Below are 19,627 nucleotides of genomic sequence, written 5' to 3'. Positions count from 1 at the left end.
ACCCTTGGCAGGCTAGACCTATACAGAAAGATACTTCAACTACACTGGGGAAGCAAATAAATTATGTTAAAAACTCTGAATCTATAAACTCCAAATAAAAATAGCTATTCTAATATACTGAAGCTTAGCTAGTTTCTGTAGAGAATGAATTTTATACCAAGTGGGAAGGTCCACACAAAGTGACAAAGCACACTGCCCAGAAGATGCTATTTGGTGAAATGTGAAACATTACCCAGGGTTCACCCCCTCACAAATCTCTTCCGAGTTTCTCAAAACTTAGCCAAATTGCAACTCTGTTAGCTGAAATTTCCCATACCAGCTGTCTGCCTCAGGCTGAATTTATTTTTGAAAACTCCAGCCAAAACTATTCAGCCATTTCAGAGAAATGCTCTCACAATCTTTTATTTGGAAACCTTTAGCACTCAAATGCTTTAGAGATTCTGAAATTAGATGGGAACAGAGAGAGAGTAGGAGATGTACACAGAACCATTTATGAAAGTCTGCTCAATTTTGGCCAAGCCTAAAAAGGCAAACCCCACAGAACAATCCTGAACATGATCTGGTGTGAAGCTGCAGGGCAAAGTCAACCTTTTGCTGTAATAGCTGCTTTCAGGTACTGTATCCTTGGGCTGAGTATTATAACCAAAACCAGGAAAGTTTCTCCCCTGTGCTCTCAGTAATCTCATCATCTGTGACTTCAGCAGGATGGGAAGAGAGCTGACAGGCAGAATATGCATTATGCAATGTGGGAAGGAAGCATGTGGTATTAGTTGGGACTAGCTGGGAAAGAGGAAAATTTGCAGGATTAGTGGAGGGAAAATGGAAAATTAGGGGATTTGGGGGGAATATCGAGAAAATGAGTAGTGGGTGAGAAAATGTATGACTAAATAGGATACAAAAGGCTGCCACAGTGACTGAGAAAGGGACAGAGAGTTCAGGGGAAGGAAAATGGGGGTGAGGGTAAAACTAAAAAAGCACTCTGACTTGGAGATGAGACTGGGGCCAGTTTGAAGACTGGGTAGGAGGCAAGCACTGCAAATTAACAAAGCAGGGTCCAGACACAATGATTTCTAGAGGAAAAAAAATAAGGGCCATCAGAAACCGGAGAAATCAACTAATTGAATGCAAACTTTTGTCCCCAATAAGTGAATGACATTGTTTTTAATGGAAAGATTTTTTTTTTCAGGTTATCTCTTGAGCTGAAAAGAATGAATGATGCAAGCAAGCCTCTGCCCTCAGTGACATCTGAGAATGCCAGGTATTTTCACTAATACTTCAGAAAATCTGAACCAGATCTCTCAGAGTAAATCCTCCAAGAAACAGACAATGAGTGATCACCTATGAAAATATTCAAGTGACTTTGTTAGAGTCATTGTGTGGGAAAATAAAGATGGAGTCCAACTTTCCAAACAGCAATTTGTCTTAATCAAAAAACCATGTCCTCCCTTTCTGCAAGACTTCACCTCATTCACTCCTTACTTTTCAAATTTCCAGAAGTAATGGACTCCTTCCTCTATGTTATTTTGATTCACTGCTAAAATAAGGTGGGGAAAAAGAACACACAATCATATAAAAAAGACAGCATAAATTATGGGAACAGGACGATTGTACAAACTATTAACATAGATAAACCTGTCATTGCAAACTTCCTAAGACATGTATATCAATCTTTTTCCATTTAGTGTGCAAGAACTGACTCTCTCCTGACTTGCACTGGTTTAATGAAGTTGCCTTTGCTTCATGTTAACAAGAGAACACAGTTATTAATTCTTCTATCTAGAAGAAATGAAAACTGCAGTATCTGGAGAAAAGCAGTCTAAATAGCCATTTATATACTGAAAAAATATTTCTGAGAGATCCAGGGATGACACAAACACTTTGTTGGTAAATATAATAGACATATAATTTCCTGTTTTTTCAGGTATATTCAGATGAACTTATCTCCTTTTAGAAGTAAAACTACTTGATAAAAAACCTTCATAAAATATGAAAATGAAAGAAATAAAAAAAAAAAACTCATCACACATAGGGAAGAATTAAAAGTAAATTGTTACTGCAGGTAGAAAAATTAGGCTAAGGAAGAATTAAAAAAAAAGACCAGAAAACGAAAAGAAACAATATTTTTTATTACCTACCTCACTGCTTTACTGTAAGGCCTTAAAAAACTACACTGAATAATCAGAGGATATAAATACAGTAGGATTGGGAATGTGGAATACAGCAACATCAGAGCACAGGTACTCCCACTGAGATTTACATCTCTACCTACGAGGAAGGTTTAGAAAACTTGGGACTTAGCTGAGAAGAGACAAGAACATAGACTGGTTTTTCTATAAATCAATGAAAAAAATCCAACAGAATGAAGATACACATAACTTGTACTGAGAGATGAGCTATCTCTGCTAGAAGATTAACAATAGCCTGGAAGCTTTCAGTAAGATTTCAGTTTAAACCTTTACCTCACTAGCATTCCCACTGGTTTTCCAAAGGAAAAATGCACCTCTAGAAAGTGCTGTAATTGTCCCCTCTCAACTGCCAAATAATGGGAAATAGTAGAAGACAGAACAGATAAAGAAGAATAACATCTGAAATACTTAAGAGTAGTCTCAACTAAAACTAGAATAAGCTTTAATACTGAGTACAAGAGGTCACAAGATCCTGGCCTATATTAAAAATCACACTGATAAAGATAAAAACACTGTAAAAAACCAAAAATCACACCAAAGAAAACATGAGGATTCAATTAAATACAATTGAAATATTAGATTGTATGAGTTTATTTGTTCCTAATAGAAATTCTCTTCAGAGATGTGTGCCCCAGATTAAAGATTCTACTCTGAAGTGCCAGAATGAACACTTTATTTTATACCAATTTCAATGGCAACAGGAGAGCAAACTGAAGTAGTTGTGTAGACAAGCAGGTAAAATCTTGGCAAGAGATAGTAAGCTCACCTTTTACTTGAAATTTCTAATCAGTTTAAGCAAAGAGAGAAACACAACTTTAAAGGAAACGGACAAATACAGAGAACAAGAAAATTCCTGTCCTGAGGTGTTTTCTAATTAAACTGCCCAGACATTACTTTGTCATAAATTATTTGCTTGTCATGGCAGTATTTTTGTAGGGTGAATGAGACTTGTTTATAGAAGCTTTCCTCTCTGTTGCTTCACACCACAGATTATATACCAGTACAAAAATATGGTAAATACAGAAATGAAACAGCCATTGGGAATTTTGTTTAGATCATTCTGCAAGCTAGACATTGTCACCTGCACAATATCAGTCATATACTCAAGAACATTAAATATTCCAAAAGTGAAGTGTTACAGAGCAACACTGATGCTTTCATCTTATACACGGATTTTTTACCTTCTAATTGTAAAAGATTTCCATAAATTACATGTTCATGCTACATTGCATGTGTATGGAATTTACTCCTAATTTTGTATATTGAAAGAAGCATCTGAGAAAGAAACTTCCAAAACTGCTCCAGGTTTGCCTCTTTTTATCCATATAACTGGGGAGTCACTGATCCCACTTAATTTCCTTAAATTAGAGTATTAAATATTGGCTAAACTGTTCCCCTACAGTTATTTCTAATTATTATTATAATCATATAGTTATTTATAATTAACAGCAGTAATTCAGTTCATTGGGATCAGAGTTCAGGTATTTAATGTTTCCAACAATCCCAAACTTACTTTCTCACTTCATATATAATTACATCTGGATTATATCTTCTAGATGCATCAAGCATTAGCATAATTTTCATTACCTGGGCTTTGGGGTTGGGGATTTTTTTTTTCCATTCTTCCATTAAACTAAACCATGCTAATACTGTTGACTGCTGCAAGAGAGGTTTATTCTTTGGTGCAAATGGAGAAACTGTCACAGGCAATTGTTAGGCTGACGTAAAACAGCTCGTTGAAATGTCAGCCTGGAGTTACAGCAAGTATGGCACATGAAGGATGACTTTCAATTTGCTTCCATGAACAATGTGTAATGATGCTTTATGCAGCTTTATAAAAGCACCTTAACACCTTTCTGATCTAAACCAGAACACTTAAGTATTCCAAACCAACAGCAGACCACCCAATACCTTTGCCTGGAAGCCTCAGCAATCCCATCTTTAGAGGGATATACTCTTAATATTATGAACATTTTAATTGCATTTCGATTTTTATCTCATGCTCCAGCAAAAAACTACTGCATTTAATTAAATAAGTAATGTGGTAGTTAAATAGTAAATAAACATCTATTTTTGTGTATACATACAAAGGAATGCAAAGCATTTTTGTAATCAATGCATCAATGTTAATTAACCATTAACACAGAGCGACAAAACTTAGGAATAAGAGCACAAAGGTTACCAGGAATTAAACAAGTCAGGCTCTGAAAGCACAGCACTGCACTGCTTGTCAAAACCATGGGCTCTTCAGAGCCCAAACCTCCACTTCCCCCATGCAGGCAAGCACATGCTGAGGTCAGTCTGGGTGATCCAGTGATCCCAAAGAATTCAGATAGATTCTCCTAATGCTGCAGAGCTTACTAGTAAATTCCATAAAAATATCCACTAAAAATCATCTCCATAATTCATTTACACAGCAAAACACAGTAATACTATGATGAGCATTTATGCTTTCATTTAGGCCTGGCAGAGCAATGAACTCTTCTTTTGTGTATTACTAAGCAGACCCATCCTGAAAATACAGTTTATATACACTCACCCTTTTTGAAGCAAAGACACATATTTATGGTTGACAAATGGCTGAAGTGTTTGGAGCTTCCTGAGAAGTTTACTAGAGCAGCTTCTGACTCTCCTCCTTTCTTTACAGGATGTTGGACAATTCAGCTCTAATTACAAGGTCCAGTCTTATCACCCTGACTCACTTCAGCTGACATGAATTGCCTGAGCACCTGTTTCACTTGCAGTTTTTGAGTCCAGGCAATTACAATTACTGCTGCCTACTGCTGTGTGAAAGGTGGGGATTTTTCAAGCAATGACCTAATGCCTGGAGCTCTGGCTTGCCCTATGAGGTGAGGCAACAATTTGCCTTCCCAGTACACGGCAGCTCTCCATGGTCCTTCAGTCTCTTCCATCACTTCATCCATTATGCCCAAATTCATGAGGTTTTGCTAATCAGTACTGGCAATCTCAGTATCTGTCTCTCTCTAACTTGTAAACAGATTTCAAACCTAAATAATGTTTCATCTTAAACTATTTTAACACAGGTGAAGAAAAACAACTACCAACAGTAAGACTCACTTCAGGGAGGTAAGAACAAGCACCAAGGCTCAGCTGAAGAGTTTCAGCGGTGCATCTGTAGTCAGAGTGCTGGCAAAAGGACTACAGACTAAACCAGAACAGTGAAACCCAAAATACAGTTTAAACTTTTAAATAGAATCACATACAGAAATTGCATTACTGAAAACTTTGTCTTGGAAGCAGGATCATTATCTGAAAATCAGCTTCACAGTGAAAGGAGAAGATAGATAGTGATGATATGGCTTCAACATCCAGCTCTGCCAGAGATTCCCTATGTGAATTTAAACAAAACAGAAATGTTTTGCCGTTCTCCATTTTAGAAACCAGGAGCAGCAAATACCTCTTTCCTCCCTCTCCTGCCATCTGCCTTTTTTATTTACACAGTGGTGCTAAGAAGACACACAGACACCACTTAGTCAAAACACAGGTATAGTCCTTCATTTCAACAGGAGTTCAAGATCTGGTGACTCAGTCACCTCCCTCTCTTAGCATCCCCAAAGGAAATAAGCTAAAGTTGAATTAAAAGGAAAGTTTTTACACTTACACTGGGAACCAAATTTGTTTTCTGTGAGGCAGAAAGGCCTAGTGACCTTCCAAGAAAAGGTTTTAAAACCCCTAAATTACTACTATTTGAAGTGATGAGTCAGATCACTGCCAAGTCATGATTTTTCAGGACAAATACATCTTCCATTTCATCTGTCATTTATTCCAGTATTACTTGTACTACTCGATATTCATCAGGTGCTTCTTATACAAGAGAAAAGAAGAAAGTGATAAGATTCCAGGCAAGTGCATGCCTGAAAACAGTGAGCAAGGAAAAGAAGCAGCAGCTAAACACAATGTATGTGTAAGTAACTTCCTGAATGACTTGGCAGCCCAGTTTGTTTATCCCAATTCAAATACTAAGTACCATATTCATACACAAAAGGCAGCAACTTGCTGTATTTTCAGACACACTGATCTAGGATCTCATCACTTAAAAATCAGCAGCCTTATGTGACCAAGTGCCAAAAGTGTTAAAAACCAAATGTACTTCCACAGATGTTAAACACCAGTGCAATGCAATGTATCTACAATTGCTACAAAGCAACACAGAAAAGATTTCATTTGGATTCAGAATGGCCACTGCACTTGTTTCCAAGTGAGTACAGATTCCTTCTCCAACAGTAAAGCTTGACATAACCCAGCTTACCATGGGTATCATGGATTCTTAAAACCACTTGAACACAATCTGTCATTTCAGAAGAGCAAGATAAGTAGTCAAGCTATATTTCAGCTTATTCAACGACACTGCCAGAAATAACAATTCCAAATTTTTGACACAAATGTTGGCCACTATCCTGCATGAGCATCCATGTCCTGAAAAAAAGTCAATAAAAGCTAGAATACCTCTCTAAAGATCCAAAAATTATGGCTACTGATGGAAGGACAGAAATAAGAACAAGGCTGTGCTGACTGGCTTGTTCCTAGCTTACTGGATAATGTTTGGCACAGAGCAGTATTAGTCTAGATATAACATTTGCAGAGTGACATGTATGAAAACATAAATGTTACTGACCAAAGCATAAAATTACCAGAGAATTATCTGTGGTAGAATCCTTAATCAGGAAACAGTGGCTTGACAAGGCAAAGCTAGGATGGATAACTGCCATCCTAACTTCTGGGAGAAAACCAGGGAAATTCCATGCAAAACAATCCATAACTTAGCAAAAGTAACTAGATAAATCCAGGAGAGGTATATTGTTGTTTTTTTAAGCAGAAGACTATGAAGTGGACATCAAAAGTACATAATTTGCTTTAATTAAGTGAATAGGAATGCACAGCTCTCTGACATAAGAAAATCCATAGAAGTGACAGACTTGGTGAAAGGCACAAGTTCAGCCAGCTTCTGCTGAACAGGAATTCTGCACTTGATCCATCCTCTAAAGGGAAAGGTAAAGTTCCATTAAGGTCCTTCTGAAATGATTGAATCCACATTTAAATAGAACCCCAAACTAGTCATGCACTTCTCTACAAGATTCCCTACCAAGAAATGCCCTGCTTAATGACTCTCCTAACTACTGTGGAATTCTGCCACAAATAAAACTTTTCAATAAACAACAACTTCATCAAGTATATAAAACAAATTTCAACAGTTAAATCTTCCTCCTTCTTCAACAACCTTCCCATTTTGCCCTATTTCACCTCCTTTCTCCTCTGCAGGATGATGCACAATTGTTTGATGAGTCTCCACTATTATTAGCCTTTCCTTGCTCACAAATAAGAAGAGTGACAAAAGTTTTCCTTGGCTGAGATTAGTCTAGATTGACCATCAACTTTCCTGGTGCTATGAGGAAGAATGGGTTTGATCAGTACCAAACCCTTTAAAGGAAACCTTTGTACTTCAACAACGCCTCTTTCTAAATCTACCCACTTTTTAAAAAGCTTAAATTACTAATGATTAGATTATGAGACATTAGTAGAGGTGCTAAATATTCCTAGTTACAGCAAGCAGACAGAGCACACATTTTCCTTGCAATGCCCTTTATTTAAAACACACATTAAAAGAATTCTGTGCTCTGAACATGAGATTACTTGTGTTACACTCAAGTTCCCAGTACTTTAGAAGGTGCATTGAACCACCAGATTTATTCCTACATAGCTGTAGGATGCCAGAGCATGCCTAAATCACCTATTTTCAACAGCTATCATGTTCTAGATGACCTACACTCAATGGATCTATATTAATGCATGTACTAAGTTGAATAATTTGGAAAGGTTTGGTTTTCTCCATATCATTGTCATCCTCACTGCATTATCAGTCACTAGAACAGACTCCCCAGGAAAATGGTTATGACACCATGCCTGTTACAGTTCAGGGAGCATCTGGACAACATTTAGTCATATGGATTAGTTTTAGGTAGTCCTGCAAGAAGCAGCAAATTAGACTCTATGATCTTTCTACGTCCCTCCCAGATATTCTGCAATTCTATCATTTACTTTGTAGTTACAAGAAGGCTAAATCCATGCACACAGCCACTGACAGAAACAACCCTCTAAAGAAAAGGATACAACAAATTAGCATAAGCAATACTGGGAAAATACTACTGGTAATGTCTTTAGATCATGGCTGTTCAAGAAGAGGAGCAACTTTTTAAAGAGTTCATTTTTAGGTAAAGGAATGAACTATTTCCATGCATGATCATTAGGGGAAGAAATCCTCCCCCAAAATTATATCAAATAAATTATTGATTCCTACCCAGTCAAACACATTCTTTAAAGAGTGCCTGGATTGTTTTTTCTCTCTCAGAGAGTACAAGAGCACTCAGACTCCTAGAAAAAGAAATAAAATTACAGATTCCAGCATACTGTAACACAAGATTATCTTTATTTCAAAACTGTACAAAGTATAAACAAAAAGATATAATTACACTGAAGTAAACTCTGCTCTTTAAGTATCTGAATACTTCAGCAATGATATGGTCATGAAAAAATACCTTTATTGTTCCTCATGAGGAAATTTTATCTGATGGAGCGATACATCATGAAATCTATTGTGGTACATCTGGGGAATTTCCCAATGGAGCTCTCCTCCACAGGGGTGTACACTTTGATTTGCCTCATGTGAGTGTCTCTCCCATTCTGGTGGTTTGCCAGAACGGCAATCTGGATCATAAAGGTGCGAATGGGCTTCTTGTGGGTGTCTGTCAGAGGAACATGGATCCAGCCACTGGGTTCCACTAATTCCAGCTGCTGCCAAAAAACAAGACAGAAGAGCAAAACATTCAGAAACAGTTCACATACTTCATATAAATCACCACATATTAAACCCATTTAATAAAGTAATCTTGTTAATCACATTTTAGTTAATTTTCAAAATAATTTGAAGTAACAGAGTTGAATACTCATAGCGGATTTACTGCTCATGTAAATGTATACAAATTAATTTGGTTGTCTGCAGTTGTGTTTGCTTTTGCCTTTCAGAATCTGCTCCTCATTTTGTGCCCTAATCCTAAAATAAAAATCAATATAAAAGAATACAGAGTTCAGTATAAATTTAAGAAAGTAAAAGTGTAGCATTTGGACCTTCTTACTGAAGAACAATGCTCAAACATGACAAAATATGCATTTAAAATTGTTTTATCTAGGCACTCTGAAGTACAATTGAGTGACTTATGTAGGAAACTAAATGAACACAAAGTTCTGGATTATCAGAAATTCCTTAGATTATTAGGGGGACTGGGGCAGAGGAAAAGGAAGGTGACAGAGGAAAAAATAGAGGATACCTCAAACTTCATCTAATGTATCATGACCAATTAATGATTGCTGCACATTTAACTTGCCTTTTATACAACATACCCAGTGTGACATGATGATTTTATCTTTGTCCATTTTAATCCTACACAAACCAATGTTAAGGCAAGTAAAGAACAGCATTTTTTTAACTCTAAACCACATCACTGACACAACAGATTGTTGAAACAAACTGGATGCTACACAGAGCATGGCAACAGCTTTTGTTTAAAACTAGCTGCACAACTTCAAAGCACAGCTCAAAACACACATGGAAGAGCACACAAGTAAATAAAAGTCCTGGGGGGGAAAGAAAACAAAACACAAAACAATTGTCCACCAGCAAGTGGATTCACACAGCTAAGCAAATAAGAGTGCTGTTCTTAGCAGCTGAGTTCCCCTAAGGAAGATGTATGTGCTTTGAGCTGCTCAAAATTCCCATCTTTCTCCCAAAAATACTGCATGACACAAGCTGTCAAATGCCTTGTTTATGCTGAAGCTTTCACAAGACCCATCTGAGAGCTACTGGTTCAGAGCAAACATCTTGAGAAAACAACCCAAGAAACAAGTAAAAAAGTTTGATGAGCACTTCAGTTTAAAGTAGCAGACAAAAAAATCTTCTACACCTCCACCTTAAAAGTAAGAACAAGGAAAAAAACCCAACAAATAACCGCAATCCAAAACTCTCCACTGCTGCAGACTCTCCAACAAATTATTTCCAAAGCATTAAATTCACTAAACCTTAGCAGCAAATCATTTCACTCTGGGAGCTAGACATTTCCACAAACACAGTCACTTATTTGCTGTAGCACTGTCCCTTTCAAAAAAGTTGATTTTTTTTTCCACAGGAAACTTCAGGTCATGGCTGACTTTACAAGGGGATTAAAAAAAAAGATGTCTTGCTGAAGCAGCTTCACAAAGGAGAAATTTATCATGGTGAGGTGGCAGCAAACAGCTTAAACAAGGATGCTTTCCATCTTCATAGAAAACAGAGGAGGAGGATCCTCCTAAGACTTTATTCAACTACTACTAAGGTAAAGTGACTGTGATTTTGAAGAGAATTACAAGGCTACTGCTAATTAAACTTGCATTTTAATATTATCCTCAGCGTTTACAAATTTTGACTGCTAATTCAAAGTAGAAAATTTGAGTTCAAGAGCTAAGATACTGAGATTTTTATGCTTAGGTCAGTATGAAACAGATTAGTTAACACTAAGTAACTTTAAAAAAAAAGGTAGGAAAGCTAAAAGTATGGCATACTTCCCAATGCTTTGTTTCATCCCTGATCAAGGGAGGTAGTTCTATGTTCTATTCACAGCATGTTATTTTCCAGTGCTGCTACAAAGGCAACCAGTTTGTCCCCAAGTCTTTCTACAGGGATGGGACAAGTCATTCCTTCACGTGTAAAACTGGCAACTGAGGCGTTAGGCTAATCAGACTAAAAGGTTCCCTGGCTCCAGGTGTCAAACTTCACGTACTCTGAGCTGGTTTTTACTGTTGTGAGTGGAATACAAGATTTTACAGGAGGTTTAGCTCCCACTGAGCTCACTTGCAGTTCTGCATTTCTGCAAATAGATACAAGTTCTCAAGCTAGCTACAACACAGAGTCTGAGCAGCCCCCTAGGAGCAGCCACTTGAGTGCCTCTTGTAGAAACACCAAGACTGAGCACAGACAGCACACAATTCATCAAGCACCACTGATCTGTCTTGGCCACAAAGACTTTTTTTTATTTCCCCAAATCTCAGCTTCCCTTACTCCACATTTCTCAACTTTCCTAACAGATGAATACACAACCTTTACTTGTACAAATCCTGGACTCATCCTCAGAATAGGCCCCTTTCCCCATTCCAGTCAAACAGTTGCCTCTTGGACAAAACACACAACACTTGTGATGAAGTTGAAGGCTAGAGTGTAATAAATGCAAATGTCAGACTTCAATGGTTGAAAAAAGTAAGCTCTTGATTTCTGCCCTCTAACATTGCTGTACTGACATTTGAGACTAACTTTTTTTTTTAATTGATGCTCACATAGCTCATTAAAACCCTGATACCCGCTCAACTACTGAGGTTCAAATGCAACAAAACCAAACTAAACACTCAGTAGAAAAGGAAGTATTGTTTTGCCAATATGATACACACATTTTTTGTGACCAAAGGAATGGTATAAACCAGACACACACACTCTCCCAAATTCTTCTCCTCCACATCTGTCATGCTCTTTCAGATGAGTGAAACATTTTGTGTTTCCAGAGGGCCCAGGTCCGTCACCAGGGAGAAGGAGCAGGACATGGGAAGAGGCAGGGGTGATACAAGACACAAACTGCCCACTCCTAGCTCCATGTCAGCACCCAGACCCAGCCACCACAACTCAGAGCAGAAGTGGGATGAAATATGTGGCTCTACTCTGCCTGGAGCATTCCCAGTGTGAACAGAATCTAAAGGAAGCTTACTGTGAAGTTTTAAGAAATTCCTATTAAGCCCATGCAAATGGCAATCTTTCAAAGCCTTGTAAACTGGTCTGGAAATTTGGGTGGATTTTTACAGGGAGGCAAAAGGCACATCCTCAACACAAAGGCTGAACTATTGCCAAATTTCAAATCCTTGCTTTAGAGCTTGGGGGCACTGGAGCATCAAAGAAGGACACCAGAATATTCTCACACAAGCAAAACAGCATACTTTTCACTAGCCTTGTTCTTGGAACAGAACTGCCTTGGCTGAAACTTTCCAAAAAATTCAACCCAAAGCAGCTATCTCACAAGGAAAAATCTGTCTGAACTGAACTTTGGCAAAAGTCAAAGTAACCAAGAGTTAAGCCTTAAAATGGAAAAGGTCACACAACCTTAAGTACAGGTGGTATTGGCAGCTCCACTCAAAATAAAATACCATACTTGAAATCCATTTCAGTTGACTTTGCTCAAAGTCAAGGTTGTTCTTTAAAAGCACAGACCACTGTATGTACATACAGACACACACATATACAGATATATTTACATTTCACCTCAACTCTATAGCATCAGTCCACTACAAGCAAATACTAGATTATGTTGCCTCCTGTATTTTTAATCTTATGCAGATCATTAAGACTCAATCATAGTAAAAAACTGTCTTCCAAGAATTTTTTTAAAATCAGCTTTATTACTAATCATCTGAGCAAAATTAAAAATTCAAAATTTCTTTCTGTTGTGTTTTTCTAGAAAAGTCTTTTTTTCAAAAAAAAAAGAAAATGTAGGAATGAATCAGTGCAAGCTAAGTATTGGTAACTCAGGACACTTCCTGCAGCTCTAGACTAATCTTGCTGTACAATATACTAAAAGCCCAGGGTTTGTGGCTTTTTTATATTTGCTTCTAACACTATAAATTTTGTGACAATTGGAAAACAAGAAGACCATGAAAGTCAAAATAAAAGAACAAAGGGATAAAAATTGAAAAGGAAAAATCACTCACTTGTCCTCGCTGCTGTTATATTCTAGCTCTTCTCCTGCTTTCTCTCCATTGCTTTCTTATTTTTCCTGTCCTCTGCATGCTACAGCTTCACCTTGGGACATATATTCCCAACTCCAGGAATCCACATTATTTGGAAAGCCAAAGGAAAATTAATGTTCCCATTGGAATTCTCCTCTCCAGCCACTTTAACAGCCCTTTTTCTTCATTTTATTGTACAGTCCAGAGGTTCTACAGAATTCCATACATATTTGGCAAGGCTACTATTGCAACTAATGGGTGCCCTACCATAGAAGAGGCAAACCACACAACAAAATAAAAATTAAAAAAAGAAAATAAGACCAAGGCAACTTGAGGATACTCTTCAGAGAGATGACTGAACACAAGACCAGAGCTTTTAGGAGGAAACTTCTTCTATAGTCACTAGCCTCCTTTTAGGCTATGAAGTTACTTACCCAAAGAATACTTTTCTATAGTATTCTATACTTTATACTAATACTTTTCTATAGTATTAATCCTACCTAAATTGAATATTGACCTCTTTTCCATACTCAGTGATATTCTGTTTATATTCTGTGGTGTCTCCAAATAGCATATAACTTTAACTGCTATTCCTACTAGGGTTACAAATGCAACCCAAGTTTTTGGCTATATTTACAATAGGCTAACATCCTTGAAATGAGACTTGTTTTTTCGTGCCCTTTAAGGGTATCTTTTGTGAAAATATATAGAGAAAAAACTCACTGTAAGTAGTTTTACATTTAGTGTAATTACAAACCCATCCCAGATGTATGCTAGACAGGGCTCCCAGCTCAGGGGAACAGGAAGAAAAAGCAGCTCATTTTTTCCCCCTGGGCAGTGTGTGCAGATGTACTGACAGAGAGCTGAGAATTCTTCCTGCCATCACAGCTTTAGCATGAAACATTATTCTGAGATGTTTGTACCTCATCAAATTTCCATTTCATCAACTTTACTACTAGATTCAAATGGCTGTTAAATCAAACAGCATTTAATTTTACTCCTCCTACTTTTCTCATAAAACTGTTAAAGCTGCTTTTTGTTTTAGTGACTCAGCCAACTATGAAATTAAAAGTAGTGGCTAGACTCTTCACACATATAATTTTGTCTATGTGCATAGCTAGCTCTTACAATACAGTTATTATAAAAACCTAAGCTTTTCAAAGCAGGTGTTCTCAATAAATAATGTATTCTTCCAAGCAGCAGATTATAAAACTAAGTTTCAGGGAAAAGAAACGCTATGTTCAGAAATTAAATATTTATCGGTACATGAACTTTCCCATGTAGGAAAAGGCTTTTTCCTGTTTAGCCATTGTTTTGTACAGCTATCCAAATATGTTTTCACAACAACTGGCAAGGAGAAAGAAGGCTGGCTTAACTTCCAAAATCCTGTTTCCATAACGGCCATGTCCTACCATTTAGTTACCAGGACTGAGAATCTGTGTGCTTCTGCATAATTCCAAGTATTGGAACTGTCAACACACGAAGTAGCAGAGCTTGGGCTTCAGCCATCACTTCACTTAGGAAGGAAGAGAACCAGTTAATAGCAGTGATGCCCCAGTTCCAGCAGAAAAAACGAAGCATGTCCAAAAGAAACTTGGTGAGTTCCAAGTGAGCCAAAGGAGGGACACCACATTAGCAACTTAACAGGGAACACAGCAACAGGCTCAAAGGACCCACTGTGAACAGCACGCTTGTGTGCTCGGATGAAGCAACGACCACCTAGGGAGGTGCTCTGTGGTCTTAATCAGCCACCTCCTTAAACAGTCAAGAAATCTCATTTCAGTCCATTAGGCAAGAGAAGTTTTCCATTCTTTTAAACAGCAGTTCCTGAAGAGGCTAAAGGAGCACAGCCCATCCCCTCAGGAAGAGTCAGCTGTGGACTTGGGTAGACACAAGATCAGTTACAGAATAAGCTATATTAGAGAGTGAAACCTGCAAAGTTCTTATCTTTTAGTATCCTATAAGCTCTTTGTTCAAATAAAGTGAAAGAAATGACCTTTGGGAAGATTGGGAAAGTTGAAAAAAGGTCCAGATGATCTTTGCAAGAAGTTTTATAGAACCTCCTTCAGACTATTTTGCTACAGATTAAAACACTAATAATTAATCAATGCCCAGGTGTTAGAAAGTTGTATGCAATAAAGACAAATAAACACTCAAACCAAGCTATAAAGAATATGTAGGAAAGTAAGAAAAGTAAATCTAGAAAAGCAAATCTTTGGTGGGTCAAGGATTAGTATTCACAATGCTCAAATACAGATTGTTATAGTGCCTTTCTAAATTTCCTGTTTGGATTACTTGAGCAGCACAAATATGTTGGACAACATCAGTGGGTTGTGCCACATTGCTGCTTTCCGAAGGGAGCAGATGATGTCAATTGAGCCATGTATGATGCAACCTAAACTTCATTTGGCAGAATGACTCACCAGCAAATTCATGAAATGGCCTTAGTGACTGGTCCATTTTGATATTCTTTAGAATTGGGTGCCCTGATTATCATTTCCCCATACAGTTAAAAAGGAACCCTTTATTTGGTTCTGCTGAGAAACCAATGCAATATCTTCCAAGACGCACACAGTTGATGCAGGCAGAATTTCAATATTACACCAGGAATAAAGTTAGGAAGAGCTGAAATTTAATCCATGGAACGGTTAACAGGGAAAGTCAGCTTTATGAATGTCCTTATGGTCTGTCTTTGAATTCTGCTGAAGGCAGATGAAGAACACATAAGAGGACAACAGCTAAGTCTCAGACACGATAGAGAGCCTCTGGTGAGGAAGCATGCACATAAGCCTCCTGTCCAATGGAGGAAAGGGGTACAGTGGCACTCGCTGTGGAACACCAAGAGCTTTGGGACATGGATTCACAGAAAAACAGCTCTTTCAAAAGCTCCAAGTGACAAAGAATCCCAAATAATGATGCCTGTAAAGGGTGAAGTCTGTGCTGAAGTGCCCACATACAAAGCTCCTGACAGATGAAGTCATGGATGGTCGGGACACGTGTGGAGGAGCCCCTGTCCGTGGTACTTAAACAACCACCACCCTCCCATCAGTCCCACCTCTGCATCTGCTCACAGCACTTGCACAGTCAGGTACATCCAGCCTGACAGACAAATAAATAACCTGCCAAATGCTCAACCTCTGTGAAATTGTCAGCCACAACTGTCTGACTCGACTGTAATTTCAGAAAATATTGTCTGCTTAACTCTGGGTGGCAGGAAAAAAAAAAAAAGGAAAGGGGAAAAAAATTTACAACAGTCTTTGAATACTTCATTCTCTAGAATGGGGCGGAAAACAGCTCTTCATTCTAGAAAATTTACCTGCAGAACCAACAGAAATTTGTCACAAACTGTTTACTAGGAAAGTCTCTGGAAGAACGAAACACTGTTCTCCCATTTGCTGTGCAATATGCACTTTTTTTTAATATGTTCTACTGTGAAGAACGAGAGGCAGCTCAACATTCATTACAAAAATACATACTTCAAGAGGTATATACTGCTTCAGAGGACAAAAATGTTGAATAGTCTTGGACAGTTTGCTTTTTAGTCTTACCTTTTTGAAGTCCTATTTTTAAGTGAGGTCATTTGAACTTTCACATAACACTTTATGCTGGACACATCCATAAATTAAAACTCGTTAGAGAAGGATTGCTAGGCTGTGTATGCTTTAAGTGGCAACCATCCACTGGAACTTCAGAAAAAAATAAAACCCTTCTCCCTGTCCCTTTGAAAAGCAGAATGATCCAACCAGCAAATACAGAATGACAATGCAGTCTAGAATGGAGTTTCATATGTGCAAGTATGGGATTAAGGCCTAAAACTCCAACACAAACCTTCTACCCACAGCAGGAAGCTACCTAAGTTTAGTTTGGTATCAGCTTAAAGAGATTCCATCTTAACAGGAATCTGTTGCTCCAGAAGGAATACTGCCTCCAATTGAAATCAACCATAACAGCTGTAAAATTTTGGATCTCTGATTTAAGAAAAACTTAATGAAAAGTTAAAAACTTAAAGAAAAGCTTTCATAACTCATTTAAGAAGCTGTCAAGAGTAGAAAAAGGGAAGGCAAACACACTCGAAGTACAGCAGTACTCTCCTGCAGGGACCTAATCTCACTGCACAGCTGTCACAAGCCCCAGGAATGCCATACCTTTGCAAGGCCACTGCAACACTGAGAAGATTCCTGGTATACGGGGAATTCCTTCACACCTACAGGAACGTGACTCCAGTGTGAACCTGTTACTTCCCCTGAGCTTGGCACACAGTACACTGAAGATGAAAAACCTACAAAAATATTCTTGGCTGACAGTATCAAAAAACAGGTAATGCAGCCCAAAACAAGCTTTCTGCCTCAGTTTGTCTATTTCTGGTAGCTAAGATGGATAAAATTTTAGTTGCAGACATACTGGAACAGACTACATTTGGACAGTCTGGCCTTAAAAATGAATGGCAGAAAATCCACGGTTTGCTGCAAGTATTTTTGAAATTCCAGCACTTTGAAAGAAGAATGGGGGACTTTTAAAATTTTTTTTTTTTTTTTTAAATCAGGGTACTTAACAATTCAAATTATCAGTAGCTTCGACTACTGATAATTATTATAGATGCAGATGTGAGAAAAGAAACAGTACATTTAAAAAACCAACCAAAAAGTTACTATAAAATAAATGGCCAACGCTGCCCATAGCATATTTAGAAAGAACTGCAAATCTCCTTTAGTAAAAACAAATGTTTTCTATCTTTAGGGAAGCACTTCAAATTGAAGGTTACCTCACTGCAATATTGTCACAGACATGTTTTATGAAAAATCTTTTTGCTAGGATGTTTTCTCCTGAGAAGCTGAGAGGCCTCAGGAACAAAATGTAAACAATGATTATCTGCTGCTGTGGAATGCAACAGGTGGATCTGTGATTGGTCTCATGTGGTTGTTTCTATTAATGGCCAATCACAGCCCAGCTGTCCGGACTGTCTCTGTCAGTCACAAGCCTTTGTTATCATTCCTTTTCTATTCTTAGCCAGCCTTCTGACGAAATCCTTTCTTCTATTCTTTTAGTATAGTTTTAATATAATATTATCATAAAATAATAAATCAAGCATTCTGAAACATGGAGTCAACATTCTCGTCTCTTCCCTCATCCTAAGAGCCCTGCGAACACAACCACACAATATTTCTTTTTTTTATGGACAAGTAAGTAACTAAGGAGAAGTCCCCATGAGTACAAGGTAACTGTGTAGGGATCCTTCTAAGTAGGAATCTGGCAGATGATGACCAACCTGCTTTTGAAAACCCTCAGTAACTTTTACCTGATCAGAAGCTTGGGAAAAAACCCAACTATCAAACATAACAAAAGCCACTACAACTTCCCATGCTCACTCAAACAAATAGTACCATCTGCATTCAAAAGTTTGTAGTTGTAACACAAAATAGTGACAAAAGTATAAAACAAAATCCCATCTGGTTAAGTATGTGGACTAAAGTTTTCATAACAACAGAAATAGGGCACACAGTTCTTAAAGACAATACATTACTAGCACTTTTATTTAAGTTTGTATCTTAGTCATAAATTTGAATTCTCACCCCCAAGCACTGAAAAGCCCTAAGAGTTCCCTCTAGTGAGATAGCAAAATCTTTGTCCCTCCCTTCAGAGCAGCATTCACCCAAAGCAAAGACATCATCTCCTACAACTTCCAGGTGAGTCAGGCTGCTCTACTGAGGAGAGGCAGGGGAAACCAGCAATGGAAGAGGAGACAGCTACACAAACAGAACAGAATCAGATTGAACTGGGGTAGTGGAACATTCTACTGCAAAGTCTGAACATATATTTAAAAAAACATTCTGAAGCTCAGGTGAATTTGCATTACAAATGGAACTGCTGACTGAAGAATAGGACAAAGCAGCTGCCTTATATGAAAGGCAACAGAACAGGCTGAACTTGATGATCTTAGAGGTCTTTTCCAACTTAAATGATTCTATGTTTAATACCACAGAATCTTCCAAGAAAGGGAGTATACACAGAATTTTCTATGAGCAAGAAACAAGTGCTTTGAACAATGGCCTTATGCAAGAGGACCTTAAGGCAAATAGAATAAACACATTAAAACCTAGAAAACAGCAAAGCATAAAGGGAGAAGTCCTATGAATTCTTTTCAAACTAGAACTGCCGGGGACAAGCAGGAACAATATAAATGTATTCTATGGGTGCACTACACAAATTGTTTGAAAATGAAAGTAAAGGCTGGAAAACACTTCTGGGAAATAACTAATTTTACCAAGGGGCAGAATTTTGCAAATTTGATGAAAACTGTATTGCAGATGTCTGCAGTTCCCATTTCTCCTACATACATAATGGAATGATACTATGTTTGTGTGAAAGTGCAAAAAAAAACCCCAGGTCATAATTTACCTTGAAAATTGTTTAGCCATATCCAGGAAATATGTCTAGACATAGCTACAGTTAAATTATACAAAGAAAGTATTTGAAAAAAAAAATTGTGCAGGGAATATTAAAGATGTAAGTGCCTGAAAACAGGCCACACTGAGTTAATTCTGTATCAAACCATCTCAAATAACTTAGTGGCAATAACCTAGTGAACACATTTCATGCCATGCACTTTGCATCTGAGAGAATGCAGAAAA

At 37.7% G+C, this 19,627-nt stretch overlaps 1 protein-coding gene across 5 annotated transcripts in view; it reads right to left on the bottom strand.

Annotated features, from left to right (window-relative positions):
* Positions 1 to 8,609: 8,609 nt before the first annotated feature.
* ANAPC10 (anaphase promoting complex subunit 10) overlaps positions 8,610 to 19,627 on the bottom strand; it is a 32,759-nt gene continuing 21,741 nt past the window's right edge. For 4 of the 5 annotated variants that reach the window (XM_059470411.1, XM_059470409.1, XM_059470410.1 and 1 more), the window contains exon 5: positions 8,610 to 8,996. In XM_059470411.1, the coding sequence (XP_059326394.1) occupies positions 8,766 to 8,996 (231 nt within the window). In that variant the 3' untranslated portion in view covers positions 8,610 to 8,765. The remainder of the gene's footprint in view (positions 8,997 to 19,627) is intronic. The other variant, XM_059470413.1, reaches the window with a different exon arrangement.

The sequence above is a fragment of the Ammospiza nelsoni genome, chromosome 4 (assembly GCF_027579445.1).
Source record: "Ammospiza nelsoni isolate bAmmNel1 chromosome 4, bAmmNel1.pri, whole genome shotgun sequence".
Taxonomy (NCBI): domain Eukaryota; kingdom Metazoa; phylum Chordata; class Aves; order Passeriformes; family Passerellidae; genus Ammospiza; species Ammospiza nelsoni.
The sequence above is the reverse complement of the archived record's forward strand: the minus strand, read 5'-3'. Positions and strand labels throughout refer to the sequence as shown.